The sequence below is a fragment of the Thamnophis elegans genome, chromosome 2 (assembly GCF_009769535.1).
Source record: "Thamnophis elegans isolate rThaEle1 chromosome 2, rThaEle1.pri, whole genome shotgun sequence".
Classification (NCBI taxonomy): Eukaryota; Metazoa; Chordata; class Lepidosauria; order Squamata; family Colubridae; genus Thamnophis; species Thamnophis elegans.
Genome location: NC_045542.1, coordinates 128,138,154 through 128,158,416, shown reverse-complemented (window position 1 = coordinate 128,158,416; position 20,263 = coordinate 128,138,154). Strand labels below are relative to the sequence as shown.

Sequence of the window (20,263 nt, the reverse complement as noted above, 5' to 3'; positions counted from 1 at the left end):
TGAGGAAGAATGTGGGATCCCTCAAATTAGACATTATATTGTCATAGGGATAATATTCATAAAGCATCACCAGCCCCACATTCATTTACTTGCTTCCCTCCACTGGTGCAGTTACTACAGTTACTTATGTATTTCCCATTCAGCAGTGTCTTTTACCACTCACCCCCTATGTGCGAGTATGTTGCTTAGGCAATAGCAAATGTTGGTAACACTTGCTCCCTAATGGCCAAATCATTTGTGTAAGTAGAGAGTCATCAGTACAGTTCAGATGTGGTATTCAGCAGGTTCTGATCAGTTCTGGAGAACCAGTAGAAGAAATGTTGAATAGTTCAGAGAATCGGTAAATATCATCTCTGACTGGCCCGCCCCCATCTATTCTCTGCCTCCCGAATCTCAGCTGATTGGGAGGAAATGGGGATTTTACAGTATCCTTCCCCTGGAATGGGGAGGGAATGGATATTTTATAGTATCCTTTCCCTGCCACGCCCACCAAGCCATGCCCACCAAACCATGTCCTGCCCATTAAGCTGTGCCCACAGAACCGATTGTAAAAAAATTGGAATCTCACCACTGGTGCAGTTACTACAGTTACTTATGTATTTCCCATTCAGCAGTGTCTTTTACCACTCACCCCCTATGTGCGAGTCTCTCCCCCCCCCCCATTATTAAACCATTGCACTGCCCATAGACTTCATATCTTCTGTACAGAGTCTCAATGAACTTATCTTTGTTGGCAGCCAGATTTTGTATGATGTTTTTATGTAATGTAATAAAAAGGCAGTGCAAATAAAACAGTTGTGTTTTCAGCAGCATTAACAAGACAATTGTCATCTCTTTCATTGGAAATATTAGGTGTATCTTTAACATCAGACAGGAGAACTGGGACTATGGATATACTTAGAGGAAAGAGAAAAGTTGGGGATATGTAGCCCTGACTATATGTCTCTTTTTGTTGCTTTGGCCAGAAAAATGAAGAAATTCCTATTTGCATGTTTTCATTAGCCCCTTTTATTATGACAACACATTTTCTATTAAATGTTTTAGACCACTCTTGGATTGGGTTTTGGAAATCAATTGTAAAATTCATTATAAAGGTGATAGACACTGGATTGGGCAATCAATTTGTAAATTTAATTTAATGTAAGCTATTGTAGTTCATGAAAACTCATTTGCTAATAGATGGGGGACAGGTAATAAATTTATTTTACAGCCAGGAGGAGAAAGTAAATTTATTAGTAGAATTATGAACCAAATGGGTGCTAGGAAGAAATCTAATTATTTTAAAGGTCTATGACTGCTTTGATGAATTACTGTACATCAATTAATTAGTTAAAATTGACATTAAGTATATTTGACTTGGTTGCATCCCATTTTGGGAAAGGCTTTGTCCTTGTGGCACCCATTTCAATATGGTGTCCCTGATAGTTGCTTAACATTCTAATAATCATAAATAAATTTGTTTCATCCTTGACAGACTAGCATGTACCTATGACTATATCAGCTTGAATTCATACTACAAAACATTTTTCTCGTAACCAATGGGTGTCAAACTTGTGTCGTCACAGCATCGTTATGTAACAACATGAGTTTGATGTAGCATGACTTTTTTCCCTATCGGTAAACCGGGCATGGGTGTGGCCAGTGCATGACACATCTGGCCCATGGGCCATGAGTTTGACAGCCCTGTCCTAACCATTTGCTCTCCAGATATGTTTCTATACCAGGCTTATTATGAGAGTTGTTTCCCTTCACTTCCTGTGAACACCAATTAGTATATTTAACTCAGACTTCTTTCAAAGTTAAGGTAGCAAAGCACTCAGCAGGATATTTTGGGGAGTTTCTTTTCTATTCTGATTGATTGGCAAGACTTTAAGACTCAGTTTATTTAGCTGTATATTTATTTTATGAATTGGAACAGAATACACTGTGTGTTCTGGTAAAAAGGCTTGACCCCATTTGATAATCTGGATCGAGAGGTCAAGGAGAGCTCACCATTGAGATTTGATTTGTAGAATTCATATTAGTCATTGTACTAAAGATGAAGTTCTCCATAGTAGCTCACTCTTGGTTTCACTGGAAGATACTTTTTAGTTTCCATGGGAACAAATTAGTCCACAGGTTTTTTTTTAATGCTGCTATTTTATAGTAGTGGGTTTGAAGCACAACTCAACTACAAGCTGTTTTGGTATTCAGCAGGTGTGATGGGGGAATATGAGCCAAAAATTGAAGTGCGTTTTCCAGAGACTATACAGGCAGCAAAAGGCACATCCGTTCAGCTGGAATGTTTTGCCCTTGGAAAGTAAGGATTTTTATCTTTTCTTTATTTGGGGAGGGGGAGTTATAAACTAAAGGCATTTCACAACACTTGACTAAATAGCAGATTGGATTTGATGGCTAATACATGTTCACACAAAAATGTTTTATTTAATATTTTCATATGATTGGACCTTATCAAAGTTGCGTGTAAAAAAAAAAAGAATGAAATCCTCATCATTCAGTTCACATTTTAATTCAAACTTCCCAAATATGCAGTTATCAAACTGATATGCAAACTAAAATGCAATTGACTTTCAGAGCTTCAACATCCTCCTCCCCTCCATATCCCACTCCAAAAAACAATGTATTGTGTTATGGGATTCAGTAGGCCTGTATTATACTTGTATTGTTAAAAGCTATGACATTTATCTCTTACCTCCACACAAGGATGTGCCAGTATTACATAACATCCCCAGATGCTTCAAAAATGCATTAGGGAAAGTTCACAACCAATGATTATTATAGAAGATACATTGTAGTAAAAATATATATACTAATGTTAATGAAAATATGAACATTTGTACCACAAAAAATGTGGTGCAAATAATATGAAACAATCTAGTTTACATTTTGCTGATCTCTTTAGTTGCTTTCAGGCTGTATATTTGAGATTAAATTCCAAACAAGATTCTTTAATTAAGGATTGACTAAACTGCTATGTTTTTTGATAACCAAGTGTAATGAATGTAAGCACACACACACACACACCTCTGCACATACTTCCTAAGTATAAGAGGTATTTCAATAAATCAATAGCACTGGCAATAACCCATGAACTTATATACCACTTCACAGTGTTTTACAGCCCTCTCTAAGTGGTTTACAGAGTCGCACAGAGCTGTGGCGGGCCCACCTGTGATTTCTGCTACCTGTTCAGGTGAACTGGTCTGAACCAGCTGAATACCACGTCTGATTATAAGCATATCTAATTTGACAAGTTTTTCTATAGTAAATCCTCAGTGTTGACATCCAATATATACAGCTTTGGAAATAACTTCTCAGTTTTCCTCTACTCTACCCATTTAAAAGAAAAATGGACCGAATCTCCTTTTCTTTGTTAACTTCTTTCTAAGGAGACAGACCAATTTTCTATTTCCTTTTACTTTCCAATTATTATTTTACTGATAATTAGGTACTGATAATATGGTTAGACTGATGCCAGCAATACCTTAACCATAGACAATCACCTCTGGCACTGGAAAATACCTCTGAATTCCATATTGGGACTTATAGAACACCCCCAATAACAGCATTTAATGAAAAAGAGAAGTGCTTTCCTTACAGCTCACTGAAGAAAACTAACATATCTTACAAAAATTCTCTTTAAAAGTTCTTCTTAAAACTGTGACTAGTGCCAACTAGGTTCACCAACTAAACTGATTCTCCAACGAAATAAAAGCTGCAGATTAACTAGTGACTAGGTTTCTATAGTTCTATAAAGTTCTATATTTCTATAAATCTTCTTCCAATGAGAATTAGCTAGTCAGTTAATAGTTGCATGTTCTCAGAATGGTAGGAAATTACAGAAACAGGTTTACTGACTTGGTCAATAAATCAAGGCTTCTGCCCCAAATTCAGTCAATCCCCCGCCCAAAAACCCCTATTCTATACTATGCTTTATTTTTCCATGCCTTTTTTTTTACCAGTTCTTTGGTTTTCTGGATTGTTTTTCATTTGTTTGTGCTGATTATTGATTGCTAGCTTTTGTATGTAATTAGAACACTCATATCAGGTTTTTTAAAAAAAACAAATCTGCAACAATTCACTTGGTTCCCTTTTATTAAAATTAAAACCCATTATTCATTGTAACTCTGGTGTTAGATTTGTGCTAGCACCACACATTGTAAAACTGCCTAAGGCTGGTCATTTTATTTAAAGGAAAAAACTAGATAGATTTGTTTAAAAGCTTAGTGCTGTAGAATGGATGTCTCCTGTAAGCTGGTTACCCCAAAATGTGAGATAAGTAAATGACTATTCCTCTTTTAAAAAAAAATATTTTTATTAAGTTACAGAGTTTTATAAAATACAAAAGTAATTAGAAGATCAGTGATGGGGGAGGGGAAAGGAGGAAGAGAAGTGAGGAAAGATAAAGGGGGGGGGGAGAGGAAAAGAAGCAGTAACTTCCAGCTCTCTCTGTTACAGTAAAATAAGGCATTAACACCAAATTACAGCTTTCTGCTTTTCCATGATAGTATGAACAAGTTATTTCTATAAAGATCTATCAATCTAATCTGTAAAAACCCAAAGTCAGAGTTTCCTTCTTTTCCATCTCAAGCCCAAAGTTCAGAAATGGTTTCCATGTGGAAACAAAAGTACTTATGTTCTTTTCTTTAATCAAAGTTGTCAGTTTTGCCATTTCAGCCAACTCCATCAACTGCTGTCACATTAACACCACAATCTTCACATGAAAGACTTACCGCTTACATTAGAATATATTTAGGTGACATTGTGTATGTCTTTGGCCAAAGCAGTCAAACCAAAAATATAAAAAGTCTGACCTACTTAATTATTATACTCTTTTAGAATGTAATTATTCTCTTATGTCAAGGTTTTGTCAAAAAGCAGCAGCAATGGCTTTCTGATTTCTTCATTGTCTCATCTGTTTAACTAGCCATGATCTTAATTATCTGTGCTGTAAACTTAATTTTATCAAGAAATATTCCGTAAATATTATATACTGTAATACTAAGACCTTAACTTCGCCCCACCCAAATGCTGAATGAATGTTGTGTTTTACTGGTTTATTTTTTTATTCACATTTTTCTTTTTTTCTTGTGTTCTGTCTTGCACTCCCTCCATGTTAATTGTAAGCCGCCCTGAGTCCCCTCAGGGAAAAGGGCGGCCTATAAATGTTAATAAACATAAACATAAACTGAGAGATGCTATAGCCATGCCTTCCTCTTAAGAAAGAGGTTTGTTTTCTTATGGGTGATTCTTGTGTTGTTTCAGTCAAACTGAAACGGATGCCAAGTTTGTCTCAACTTGTCACTTTGAAGAAAATGTTTTTCTTCTTCGCTTTTAATTTGGGGACTTATGAATCCAAACGCCTGCTGTCTGTTTTTGCAGAATATAGATACAAGTACCAACTCTAGCCCTGTGCTTTGATGCTTTCAGACAAACTAAGTCAAGATTTTATCTTCACAAAGATGCATATCTTTGTGCACTGAGCTCACTTATTTATGGCAAATACAAGAAAACTTTGGCTTTAAGTTCAACACATCTGAGAATGTGTTGTCTCTTGTAACACAGCACATATTTGCATCTGTCGCTTGAGTGGTGTTGCTGTGTAATGAGAAACTGCAGAATATATCTCTTATTAAAGGGAAAAGGTAACAGATGCCATATAGTTTCTAACATGAGATAATGAGCCTACAGTTACATCCCTAACACTATTCAACATCCAACTCTATCCAAACTCCAAATAAAAATGGAAAACCAGAACCAGTGGATGACTTGTGTTGTGCCATTTCAGAGGTTCAACAGAATGAATAACAGTATCACTATCTCGGCTGTATGGAGTTTCCTGTATTGCTCAAATATTATCAGAAAGAAGATCTGTTTGCATATGACAGGACAACTGATTGCAATTCATCTATGTTGACAGGGTAGATATCTTACTTCTGCTTTAGGATAATTGTGCAATCATTAAATGTGATTACTGCCCAGACCAAACATTGTGGGGGTGGGGGGATATATTCCTCTAGCCATCCAACTACCAGTGTACTAGCTATGCTGAGTAAAGAACAAAATAGGACAGGAACACAATCACAAACCACAAAAAGAGCCCAATTATCATGTTTGAAAATGCTGAACTGATGAAATGATGCTATTTGTTTCATGGTTGCAAAAAATACTGTGCTTTATTCCAACCTCAGGACAAAACTCTTGAAATGCAAATCTATTGTTTCACATTTTGACTATCCAGAATAGCTGTTTCTAGATAAAAATATTTTATAGTCCAAAGGTTCTGCATATCAAGAATTATAACATCATGCAGGGTTCTCTGGGAAATCATCTGAAAAACACTTCCAATGCCAGTAGTTGGCTTCCCATAATATGGGAGATGCCCAAGCGAGGTTCCCAATGAGACCTGAGGGCCATCTGAAAACCTTTACAAAATTTTCCATAAAAGAGCAAAATTAAATTATATTCAATCAACTATATGTTTTAAGCTGTGCCCATTTTTTTCCATGGCACATCAAAGCAACTGCACTGTTTTCTGGATTCGTGCAAACTTTAGGTGCTTTGTCACCAGAAAAGATGCAGTTGCTTTAAAATGGATTGCAGAGAGATTCTGCTTTATGCACTCACACCCATTGGATACTGGAGTCACATTACTCCATGGCTCTGCTGTATAGTAACTGACAGCTACAGAGTCCTCATTTGTTTGTTCATTCAAACATACCTATATTTCACCCTGGTCAACATAACATCAACATAAGTAAAGCAAAAACCTAATAATAAATAAGTAAAGTAGAACAATGTCACATTATATACATATACACAAACTGTAGGTCAACTCTGAAGTGAACGTGGCAGAAGCCATCTTTTCTTGCCTCATAGTTGCCACAATCTTTGAAAGAGGGAAGGAAGGGCGAAAATAGATAGACTGGGTAGCAGTCAAAACTGGTGGGATGACCTTGTGGGTACCAAGGTCATTCCAATAGGTGGCAAGTGAAGGAGGAGATGAGTGACCAAGCAGTCCTAGCTACTTTCAGCTGACAATGTGATTAGTGACATCTGGGGAGGGAAATAATTGTTCTTTTAATTAAGGGAAAAACCACAGGAACTTTTAGACTTGGTTTTCAGTAGCTGTGCTGGTATGATGTATCTAATAAACAAATTATTTGAGGAGTCTAGCTGCCTCAGATTTCTGCTTTTGTCAGATGTGTTACTCAGAACCCTGACACTGTAGAAACATTGTACACAGACACAGAGAAAGGGGGAGAGGGAGAGAGAGAGAGGGAGGGAGAAAGAGAGAGAGATCTGATCTACAGCAATTAACTGAGATCAAGTGTGTATTGAAATAAAATTGTCTTGGTAGAATTGAAACAAGCTGGGCAGGGGTGAGATTCCGCCAGTTCAGACTGGTTCGGGCGAACCAGTAGCTCTAACAACCAGCTAAGAGTGAACCAGTTCGCTCCAACAATCAGGTTGGCCCACCCACCTGCCCTTGCACTTTACTTACCTATGTCCTCTCAGCTGATTAGTGCAGCAGAGTGGATTGCCATGCCTCAGCTGTGTTACTCCCCAAGAAGTAATGTGGAAGGTACATTTTAGTAAAACTGTGCCTGTGCACACAGCAAAATACGCAATCACTGAACCGGTGCCAGTGTTAAACTGGCAGGATCCCACCACTGAAGCTGGGGCTGCAAATACTTCTGGTGGGAAAGTATGTTTATATTTATAGGATGGGGCTATTACAGAAAAGGCCTGCTGTCTCACCAGGTGGAGGGAACTTTCAGTAGGCTATTTCCAAAAGGATTTGATTAGACAGACAAATATCATTCTGGTAAGGGGTTACTTGATGTATTCCTGTGCAGAACTTTTTGGAGCTTCACAGGAAACTTAAAGTTCCTAGAAATCGTTAGGTTATTGGTGAAATGCTGTCTAATAGTTTTATTGCTTTTTATTATTCTCTGTGATTTACCTTATATTTCATATTTAAGAGAGCAATTGTTATCATGATTTACACTTGTTGCTTGTATGTACAATGAGGCCTTATATAGAGCCGAGGTGGCGCAGTGGTTAAATGCAGCACTGCAGGCTACTGCTAGATCAGCAGTTCAGCGGTTCAAATCTCACCGCCCAGGGTTGACTCAGCCTTCCATCCTTCCGAGGTGGGTAAAATGAGGACCCGGATTGTTGGGGGCAATATGCTGACTCTCTGTAAACCGCTTAGAGAGGGCTGAAAGCCCTATGAAGCGGTATATAAGTCTACTGCTATTGCTATTGCTATTGCTTATGCACCAGAGACAAATTCTTTGTGTGTCTAATCTCATTTGGCCAATAAAAAATTCAATTCAATTCTACTCCACTCCACTCCACTCCACTCCACTCTACTCTACTTTACTCTACTCTATTGGAAGTGCAGTCTGATGTGACCAGTGTGATCATTAAATACTCCTGAATGGAATTCTATCACTTTGCTTTGAAAATTAAAGATGAAAACTTCAGTTTAGTAAAGAACAACTTCACATGATCTCAGAAACATTGCTATGGGGACAACTTTGTGAATAAAACTGATCTGAATTTTCTGGGAACTTTAATATGCTATTTATAATTAATTAATTAATTAAACTTGTATGCCGCCCACTCTCGGAAGACTCAGGGCGGCTTACAAATAAGAAGGGAAAGGGGGATATAAAAAAAAACAGTTAAAAATTCAACAACATTCATAACATAAGATGGGGCTGGATAATTCAACAGCCCAAGGCCTGCCGGAACAGCCAGGTCTTGGTCGCTTTGTGGAAGGCCGGAAGGGTAGTGAGGGTCCGGATCTCAACGGGGAGATCGTTCCATAGGGCCAGAGCAGCAACAGAGAAGCCCCCCCCCAGGGGGTCGCCAGCCGACATTGGCCGGCAGATGGAATCCGGAGGAGGCCTAGTCTGTGCGATCTAATAGGTCTCTGGGAGGTAACTGGCAGGAGGCGGTCTCTCAGGTAGCCAGGTCTGATACCATGTAGGGCTTTAAAAGTAACGACTAGCACTTTGAAGACCAATGGGAAGCCAGTGCAGCTCGCAGAGGATAGGTGTAACGTGGGTGTACCTAGGTGCATCCACAATCGCTCGTGCGGCTGAATTCTGGACTAGCTGAAGTCTTTGAACACTCTTCAAGGGCAGCCCCATGTAGAGCGCGTTATAGCAATACAGTCTTGAGGTGACGAGGGCGTGAGAGACTATCTGAAGGGCCTCCCAGTCCAGAGAGGGTCGCAATTGGTGCACCAGGCGAACCTGGGCAAAGGCCCCTCTGGTCACAGCCAACAAATGATGTTCTAGTGTCAGCTGCGGATCCAGGAGGACTCCCAAATTGCGAACCCTCTCTGAGGGGCATATAATTTCACCCCCCCAGGCTAAGAGATGGAATAGCTGGACCATCCTTGGGAGGGAGCATCAATAGCCACTCAGTCTTGTCGGGATTGAGTGCAAGCTTGCTAGGGTAATGGGTGCTTCATTTTTTTTACACATTTCTTAAATAATTTTAGGTACATTGCACCAAACATTATTGCATTATAATGTATAGTTTGGGCTAACTTCGGCTACAAATAGTCAAACCTATAAGCACAATAAGAATTTTAGTAATATATACATAGATAGAAGACCAATACTTAGAATTTGGTCTGGAACCATATTGGCAAATAATGCAGTGATTTTAATATAGGTTTCTTTCTATTTGTGAGACTGTCTAGTCTTAATCTTGTTGCTTCATTTAGTACCATCTGAAGTTTCTGGATTGTCTCTCTTTAGAGCATTTTGTGGTGGTCCAATCAAGTAATGCTGAAGAATTCAGATTTATTTTTACAAGGTTACATTCAAAAAAATATTCACAATATTATTTTTTGAATTCCTCGTTAGATTATGAATATAATTGGAAGTTTAAATTAAAGATTATTTTTATTATATTATTTAACAATAAACTGAAATGAGTAAATGACCTTTGCTCATTTATATTTGTGAAACTAAGGTCACAAAGTGAGTTCTACCATTAATTCAAATGGTACATTTTTCCATAGTGCTTAAATTATCTGATCAAACACTGACTCCTCTATTAAAATGAATAGTATCAAAAGCTCTTGTTGGGTATGAATTTTTAATGTGTTCATTTTACAGGAGTCTGTTTTTCTTGTTAAAGTATTTTCACTGCTGAGGTCTGATGGATCACGGCTAAGGAAACACTTGGTCATAAACATAAAATCCTGGGTTACAGAGGCATTAAAACCAAACTCTAATTCTAAATATATTCAAAGTTAAACCCAATTATACTAATTACATGTTACCGCACACAAAGAAAAGAATGCATTTATCTTTTACATACCTGGATCCAGTGGTGGGTTCTGGCAGCCACTACTGCTGGCTTCCTCAGGAATGTGCTGTGCGCACACTTGTGCTTGATACACACTGCATGCACACATGCTTGATGTGCACTGCGCACCTCCACAGTAAAACAAAAATTGCTCTGTGCATGTACAGAAGCAAAAAACAAGATGGTGGTGCCCACGGCAGCTCTGAGACAACCGGTTCGGGGTGTGGCAGACCTGTGTCGCTGCTGGTTCCAGCGACCCAGGCCATCAAGCTACTACCAGTTTGGCCAAACTGGTCTGAACCAGTAGGAACCCACCACTGCCTGGAACTCATAGGGCTGGACTGATGTATTCACATTTACTGAAAACCATAATGTCTAAAAGTTTATATACAGTTTCAGTTTCAGTTAATAGCTCAAAGTTGTCTGTTAAACTAAATTGGATAAAAAGACATTTTTCTAATGGAAAACAGATTGCAAAAAGTGATTACATAAATTAGAAACATGTCTGAAAATATTTATAATGGCTTTGCAACTGTTTTTATAATAATTTATAAACAATGGAATCAAACAGAATTCATAGTTAGTAAAAGAAATGAAATAGAAGAAAATGAAGTTGACAACTTGTCAACTTTCATGAGACTTTTTTTATAGTACTGGAGTATTTTCAAAGACTGCACTGGATAGTACTGGATTATTTTCAAAGACTGTGAAATTCATAGGGTTTATTATAATGAATGAAAACACCAACAGAAAATTTAGGGGGGGGGGCAATTATTCACATAAACTTTCTGTTTATACTATGAATATGATGCCTGTTCAATATTATGACTAAGTGAAATATAGTTGATAATTGGGCAGAAATATTTTCATCTATACTGTAGATAGTTAACATAATTGCTGCTTGACTGCTTCCCTTCTTGTCACAGAAAAAAATAGTAGCTGTTTTGTCCTTGGTCAGAAGATGCACAAACAATTTTAGTGCTCCCAGACTCTTAGTGACCAGCCTTCACTAATCAAGATGGCATTCACAAATACGTACATGTTTGCATATTTACAATTAATCCAATATATTCCGGTCTATTCCAATTTAAACTTTTTTCACTGTGCAAAATTTGTTTTCCAAATCATGCTAAATAGGGAATTGAATTAGAACTATTGTTTATCAATTTTGAGATGATGTGGCAACCATGTTGTCTCAATTGAAGATTATTTTTGTGGACATTGGATTGCATCCAATCATATCTATCCACCAATGTTGATCAGATAGAATTTTCCCCCTTTGTAGCCTTTCTATACCTTCCCAGTCTACTACAAATAACTGGGATATCCCGCAGAATCATCTTTAATAGTTGGGGAAAGCAATGAATGCACAAATGGGAATATATTCACACATGTTGAATATCAGTTGTGATGTGACAGACTGTAAGGAAAAGTTCAGAATATCATGCTAGAATAAAAAATAAGTTCAGGCATTAATGTAAACCTTCATAGTGTAGCGGGACTATAGGTTCTATAGGTTGAATCATTTCAGCAAATGATTTACATAAGTGTAATATTGAATGTTAATACCAAATTTATCATATTATTAAGGACCCTTAAATAGGAAATATAAATATGGTCAACAAATTTAGAAATCAGAAATACATATCCATGACTTTCCACCCTTAAGATTGTAGACTAAATGTCTGTAAACATCCATGGTGGCCTAATTTATCTGAGATCCTATTCCCTAGGACTACCTGTCTTTGGTTGTTTTCTTGCAGATGTTTCATTACCCAACAGGTAACATCATCAGTGATAGAAAGCAGTGGGGTTTTCTCTGTGTTTATATTCAAATGGCTTATCCTAGTGATGGCAAACCTTTTTTCCCAGCAGGCCGAAATTGTGCATGTGCTCACACCCATAATGCAACATGCCCCACTCCCTGCGCATACACATATGACCCACCTGCACACACCCTGCCCCCATGCATGTGTGTGCAAACCCCCACACATACATGCACGACACCCGCACACATGTATGTGACACCCACACATGCACAGACATCTCCCACATGCGCAGCAGAGACCCAAAAATCAGCTGGTTGGCAGGAGGTGCATACGCACGGGAAGTGGAGCTGAGCTAGAGGATGGCTTGCATGCCCACAGAGAAGCTTCTATGTGCTACTTGTGGCACGTGTGCCATAGGTGTGCCACAGTGACGTGCGGTGAGGTTTATACCTGGTGAGGCTCAGCTGGACATCCTTTTGCGAAGCAGGGCAGCGGTCGGCTTCAGCGGGGGGGGGGGAATTTGCATCGTGGGAACAGCCAAGCGCCCGGGTCTGCAGCAAAGGCACTTGGCGGCTCCCGCGATACAAAGTGCCCTGCCACCCCCGATGCTGCCGCCTGGCCCTCCTTCGCCTGCAGGAGGGGTGGTGGTGGCGGCAGCAGCTGCTTTAAGCACTGCCTTGTCTCGCAGCCGGGGCCGCTCTGGGTCGCTGGCCGCTGGCACGCGATCCTGCGAGAGCCTCTGCACAGCGCCGGGAGGCCATGGAGAAGCTTCGCTCCGCTTCTTACCCAGCCTTCCCCCAGAGGCGATCCGGGACTTCCAGCGGCGGAGCCTGGAGAAGCAGGCCGGGGCAGCAGGCGGGCGGCAGCATCGGGGGTGGCGGGGCACTTTGCATCGCGGGAGCTGCCAAGCGCCCAGGTCTGTAGCAAAGAGCGAGCCTCCTCCTTCTCCCCCACTCCTCTCTCCTCTGAAGCACGCCCTCCGAAATAACCCGCCCAACGTAAGCGTGCTCAAGAAGACATGATTCGCTGCTTCCAGATCAGGAGGCAGGAGAATTAGTGCCTCTTTTGCATCTGAACTTTTTTTCCTTTTAACTCTTTCTTAACTTTTAGAAGGCGAAAAATTCCTTATGGAAAAGAGGCCCCAGTTCTCTCGCCTCCTGCTTTGGTTAACACTAAGCAGACACCAAGCCACTGTGACTTGGAATCTGGTAGCAACTATCTTGGCTTTAATTATTTTAAAAAAATATTTAAATTTCTTTCTTTTTCCTGAGGAGACTGGCGAGGCTCCGCCTCCCTTGCCTCTAGTGACTGCACGTCCCTGGTGTGCCATCATGGGCTTATCATGTCAGTGTTGATGGTAGCGTCCTTGTGGTTCCTCAATTAGGCTGTTGTTTATTGTTTACTGATTTTTTACTGAGTTGGTAGTTGCTTGATTGGGGTATTGCAATATTGTATCAACACTGAGGTACAAATATTCTCTTCTATTCTGTAAAATTGATTTTTTTCCCCATTGGGTGGACTCAGTGTGACTCTAATTTACTAAACTTTGTAGTGTAATTGATAAGATTGCAAAAAGACAAATAAATCACAGAACAGCCAAGTGGTTATTACTATTTAACTAAAGGAAAGTTTTTACATAGACAAGACAGATTGGCAAGGAAAGGGGGAGAAATAAAGAAGGCTTTTATTGTGAAATATTGCAGAGGAAATAGTTATAAATATTTGGCCTGGAGAAAGAAAATAAGGGGCGGCTTCATTACCCAGGTTACAATCAACTTGAACTGATGTGTTGGCCGATGGGCCTTGTGAAATATGCCTCTATTTTAAAGCTTTTGTGCCAGTTTTTGCTTGCTCCCAAAGAATCACAAAAGGTGAAAAGAATTTATCTGAGATTAGAAAACAGGTAAATGATTTTTTCCCCCATGGAACAAATATGTCCCTTTGATTCACCCTTTCTCTTCTAAAATGAGCAGGATTGTCCTTTTTTTGCTTAAAAAAAACACATTTGTGCAAACTAACAAGAACATCAATAACCTTTCAATCAATAATTCTGAAGAAGGGAATTATCTTTTGACATCAGATGTACAGGAGACATTTGCCCATAGCTAAAAACAAAATATCAATTTAACAGCCTGGGATGCTTTCGCAAATGCCATCCACGATCTCTATCAATCTACAACACGTCTATTCCAATTATGTCTTATCTTTGACCTGATCACAAAATATTTCACATTAAGCCCAAGATGATGAAAGTCTGAAGAAAAAGTTCCAATTAGAGCCATACGTCTTAACAAAGTATGGATACCACATTAGAACTGAAAAATAGCAACTGACAAGGAAGGCCACGGCTGCTCAGAATTCAATGGCCGAGCACACATTTTGCATTAATAAGTCTCTGTTCCAATCCCTGTTATTTCCAGTGAAGGAGGATGGTGGGGTTTTTTCCCATTAGAAATGGGGATTTACTGGATAAATTTTTAATACCGTTGCCTGCAGTCATTGAATTGGCAAAGTTAAAAAAACAGGAAATTAGAGTATTTTCAACATTCTACAAACTCTCCATAGCCTATTATAAAACAACCAGGAATACAGAGGAAAATTTGAGGAAGCAGTCTTTCCATACAAGAAAACCAGAGGTGGTATTCTGCCAGTTCACCCTGGCTCAGGTTAACCTGGTAGCAGTGGTGGGAGGCTCCACCCACCTGCCCCCAATGTCATCATGGACACTCTGCGCAAGCACAGAAGGTTCTGTGCATGTGCAAAAGCGCTGCACGCAAGCGCGCTCCCAGTTCCGAACCAGTAGTGAAGGTAAGAGAAAACCATTATTGAAGAAAACTTATCATGTGGCAGCAGTTAATTGTTACATAGTTTATGCAATGCAATTTGCCTTAAAAGTTAAAAAAAAAATGCTGAAAAATATCTTTGCCTGAATCCTTAAAGAGCTGTTTCTTGTCAAAATAGATTCTACCCATAGAAGCATGTATTGTTGAATATTATGTTTTTATGTTTACATTTCTATCAATTTTTCCACTATGTCAAATTTATACAGATAATAGATAGACAACTCAACTGCCAATGTTTTTGCATTTTTTAAAGGAAAGTACGGTATATTTTAGGCTTCTTTGTAAAATAACAATAATAATAATTTTAAAAAAAACCTTGATTCCTCCTTTTTACTCCAGCATTTAAGTAGCTACTACTTTTGGCAATATAGTGTATCAAAAGATAATGCTAATATTACAATAGTTAAGGCAAAAATGATTAGTGGCTCATCATAAATCATAACCAACCCTTAACAAATTAAAAAAGAGACTCATTATGGTATGTAATTAAAACCTTGGGCTGCACTGAAAAATGCATAGGCTGGTGAAAAACTCTGCCAAAAATAATGGCTTTTATCAGTGCTGGAAGGAACAGTAAGAGAGAACCACTGAACTTCAAACACACACAGACACACACAGAGAGAGAGAGACACACAGACAAACACACACACATTATATTTAATTTAGCTCTTTGCATCTTCTTCAGCCCAATAACACTAGCTCACACTTGGATGTAAAGTACACTCAGAAGACTGAGAATAATGTATCCTTAAGTATTGCAGATAAAAAAGTATATAGCTTTTCATCTTTTAAATTATACTTTGCATCATCTCCAGAAATATATTGATACCTGCTGTATAGGGTTTTTTTAATTTAAAAAATGATATAACATTCTGGCATAAATGAAACTCTTTTAATCTCAACAGACATTCTCTCTCAGCAATAGGCATGCATCAGGCCTTTGAAGAACTTGGAAAAATTCAAGTAGCTTTCAAATGGAGAAAGGGATAGTGTTAATATTGCCCATCTTGCCTTCTTCCATGTGATATAGTAAAAAACCCTAGAACCAGTTGAAAGCCAAGGGACTTGTCAATCTTAAAATCAAAGGGGACACAGTGTCTGCCGCATGGCAGCATTTGGCTGGGGATCAAGTTTATTTGAAAGACCACCTCTCCCCCGTTATATCCAACTGTACACCAAGTCAGAAGGCCATGTCATGTTACAAGTTGCATTGATTAGGATTTGTCATCTGGTGGGACCACAAAAAGGGCCTTCTTCTTGGTGCCCCTTTTTTATGGAACATGATTCCTCCTGAGGTACAATTGGCCCTCACCCTGCTGCTTTTCCAAAAGGACTTAAGAACATGGATTTTTCAGTGAGTCCAGGAACCACAAATGGTGATCGAGCCAATCAAGGGGCTGTTTTATTGCATTGTTGCTGCCATTGGGAATAGGATGGGTTTTTAAAATGAGTTTTAATATAAAGTGGATCTTTAACATTCAGACTCTCCTATGTATGGAACAGAACATAGAACAATAGGATTGGAAGGAGAGTCTTGAAGTTGTTCTAGTCCAACCCCCTGCTCAAGCAGAAGGCTCTATACCATTCCAGACAAGTGGCTATCCTGTCTCTTCTTGAAAATCACCTAGTGATGGAACAACCACAACTTCCAGATGTAAGCCATTTCACTGATTAATTGTTCTCACTGTCAGGAAATTTCTCCCTAGTTGTAGGATGAACCTCTCTTTCATGATCTTCCACCTATTACATCTTGTCCTGTCCTCATGTGCTTTGGAGAATAGGTCAAAGCTGTCTTTTCTACGACAGCCCCTGAAATACTGGAAAACTGCTATCATATCAGCCTTAGTCCTTTTTTTTGTTAAACTAGACCGGGGGTGTCAAACTCATGTCGTCACATCATCGTAATGTGACGTATCAGGACTCCCCTCCTTTGCTAAACTGGAGGTCGGCATAACCAGCGCATGACACATCCGACCCACGGGCCACAAGTCTGACATCCCTGAACTAAACATACCTAGTTCCCTCAATTGTTCATTGTATGGTTTACAGCCTCTAGATCCCTTATCATTTTTGTTCCTCTTAGTACTCTTTCTAGGTTCTCAGCATCTTTATATACATTTATATAAATTTGTTTAATCAAATAAATTGGTTTAATAAAGCTGTGGATTGAATACATGCTTTTGGGAATATCTTCCCATTGAATGAAACAAATGTTATCATCACAAAATATTTGTTTCTCAAATTGAAGTATTGATATGTTAATATTGCATGCCTTTCACAACATCATTTACAGCAATGGTAAAGCACAGGCCCAAAACTTCTTTTAATAGCCGTATGAATGTTTCCCATCTTTTAGGTATGGTCAAGCAGATTATTTTCATTTTCTGCAGTACAAGATCTTTCTATGTAATGATTATTAATATTATCTAATCTGGTGGCATAATAAATTAAAATGTGTATTGTTTATATTTTCTGATGTTAGCAAGAACTCTAGAACTATTTATCTCTTTGTTCATTCTGAGATATTTTATTGTATAAAGTCCATTGATTAAGACCCATGATGGCAAACCTATGGCACGCGTGCAACAGGTGGCATGTGTAGCCATATCCACCAACACGTAAGCCATCAGCTCCAGCACACATATGTGCACTGGCCAGCTGATTTCGGGCCTTCCAGAGGGCTGGGAGAGGCTATTTTCGCCCATCCCAGGTTTCAAAAAAGCCGCCGGAGCTAGGGAGGGCGAAAGCTCCTGCCCATGCATGGAGGTGTGTGTGTGCTGTGTGCATATGCACATGGAGTAATGCGAGCATGTGCAGGTGTCACGAGCGCATGTGCAGGTGGGTGGGACACATTGCATTGTGGGTATGGGCATGTGCATGCACGCTATCGTGTGTGCACATACAATTTTGACACACATTTACAATAAAGTTCGCCACCACTGATCTAGACATAACCAAAAAATGATAAAAAGCTATACGAATGTAAATCCCAAGCATACCCAGCCTTTTTTCTTATCATTGTTGTGGTTTTGGCTTGCAATTTCTAATTTTCAGCTTTCAAATGTTTTGAGTTGCAATAAGCTGCTCAGATGGAATATTGTATCTATTCTATCAGTGCTATCAGTTGGAGGACAGTTTGCTTGTGTGGTCTTCTCCAAGCTAGTCTGTCTAACCTTTCTTGTTTCTTGCCTGGGGAAAGGATTAGTGTTAGCTTATCTTTAATGCAGCTTCAGTTCTGTAGGTCTTGGTTCCTTCAGTGGGTCTCATTAAAGGCAGCAAAGTTTCTAGGCTCTCTCTCTCTCTTTTCATTCTTAAACAGATTTTCAATTAAAAAATGTTACATGAGAATGTGAGTGAATAATATCATTTGCTGCAACCTGGATCTAAGCAAGTACAGTCTGGGGTTGTGCTGTAATTTGGAGGCTGAAGGCTGCACCTGATCTTGGTATGTTAGGGGTAAAAAAAGGGATTAAAAACAGGTCCAAAGGAAAAATAATAATAATTTAGTTAATCACAGTTGATGCCATAACACCCCTGTATTTTGCAGTTTCAGTAACAACAGTCTGTACACCATGGTGTGGAATGCAGAAGTCATGCACTCCTGTTTTAGCTTATCTACATATATAGACAGAATATAGAGATACATCTCTCTCCTGCTATTGTTTCCCCACGAATGGAAGTAAGAATGGAAACTAAGTTAGACCATTCCCTTAATTTTAAACCCATATAAGCTAACCTCATGGAGAAAATCCATTATTATTATTATTATTATTATTATTATTATTATTATTATTATTATTATCATCATCATCACAACAACAGAATTGTATCACAGCGGCCAGTTATTTTGCTGGATTTAGCATTGATTACTAGTTGCGCCCCACCAAGGGGCTAGGACGTCGTAATGTATTTTTCTAATATTATTTTTTACTACTACTACTACTACTACTACTACTACTACTACTACTACTACTACTACTACTACTACTCTGTTATGGCCCAGCAGGAGTCATTGGAGCTGCCACCAGACTCCGACAGTGAGGGGCCCTATGAGTTGGCTCTGGAGGATGTGGAGGACCCTGGACAGGGTTCTGACTCTGAGCAGGGCACAGAGAGACTGGTTGGCCACCAGGAGGCACCTGAGCCTTGGACCAGTGGGGAGGAAACAAGGGAGAGTGAGCCGGACGCCAGTAGTGAGTTGTTCCTGGATGCATGGCACCGAAGAGCTAATAGGCGTCAGGAACAGTTGCGCAGTTACAGGAGGTAATTGCACTCAGCTGGTGCTCATTAGGCTCCTCTCCAGACTATAAAAAGACTACTTGTGCACACACCCCTTCTTGCACAAGTCAATACAGAAATGAATGTCGGAGAACATTGTTATGAGCTTGGCAGGCTGGATTGCTGCCAAGCCTTATCTGTGTTTATTGCTGCCCAAGCTTGTCTGTGCCAGTTTGCTGCCAAGGACTTGTCTGTCTGTTAATTAAATGCAGTAACTTATCTTTGGCTCGGAGTGTGCTTTGGTGTGGAACGAGGGGGGTCAGAACACTACTCTATGTTCTATGATCATGAAAAGTCGAAAACAACCTGATGGAACTTTTTTTTCTTTTTACAACCCTTTCACCAGGGTGGCACTGGGGCAACTGAACAGAGCTCAGTGTTTACTGACTGGATGTGCTTCCTGACACCTATGAAGAGTTCACAGTAGATATTTTCTCTCTGCGCCCTGATAGAGAAACATCTGTCACTGCCTAGGATTGAACTCTCAACCTTCCAAGTGGAAGGTGAATATCTTTACTTCTAGGTCACCATCCCACTCCCAATGACACATAATCAATCAAAAAGCTAGTTGCCATCATCACATCTTACAGTAAAAATATATCCATAAGAATTATGCATTTTTTAAAAAAATATTTATTTTCCCTGATCAGCATTTCCTTCCAATTAGTTCCTAGTATTCTGAGAGAGAAATTAAAATCCTCTCTTTGTTGATTGCCTTCTTGCCTTGCATCATACTATATATAAATATATAAATACATACTATAAATATATACTATATATTTTCATCGTGTTTCCTCATTTTTGAATTTCATCGTGTTTCAATCATTTTTTTCTCAACTGAAGAGTTCCAAACTTTCTAATTTGTTTCTCACTCTTGAGCCGCTGTTCTTTTTGTTGTCCTCTTCTGCCCTTTTTCCAGATCTATTTTATCCTTTTTAAGCCTATCAATCAACATTCTAGTAAATACTTTGGTTACCAATACACCCCCCAAAAATGTCAGTGTTAGTCCTTTGATTCATAACCCATTTCCTAATG

General features: G+C 39.2%; 1 protein-coding gene across 1 annotated transcript in view; it reads left to right on the top strand.

Moving 5' to 3' along the window:
• Nucleotides 1-20,263, top strand: part of LOC116524010 (contactin-6-like) — a 141,185-nt gene that overhangs the window by 54,604 nt on the left and 66,318 nt on the right. The window contains exon 6 of the mRNA XM_032239107.1: nt 2,197-2,299. Coding sequence (XP_032094998.1) covers nt 2,197-2,299 — 103 coding nt within the window. The remainder of the gene's footprint in view (nt 1-2,196; nt 2,300-20,263) is intronic.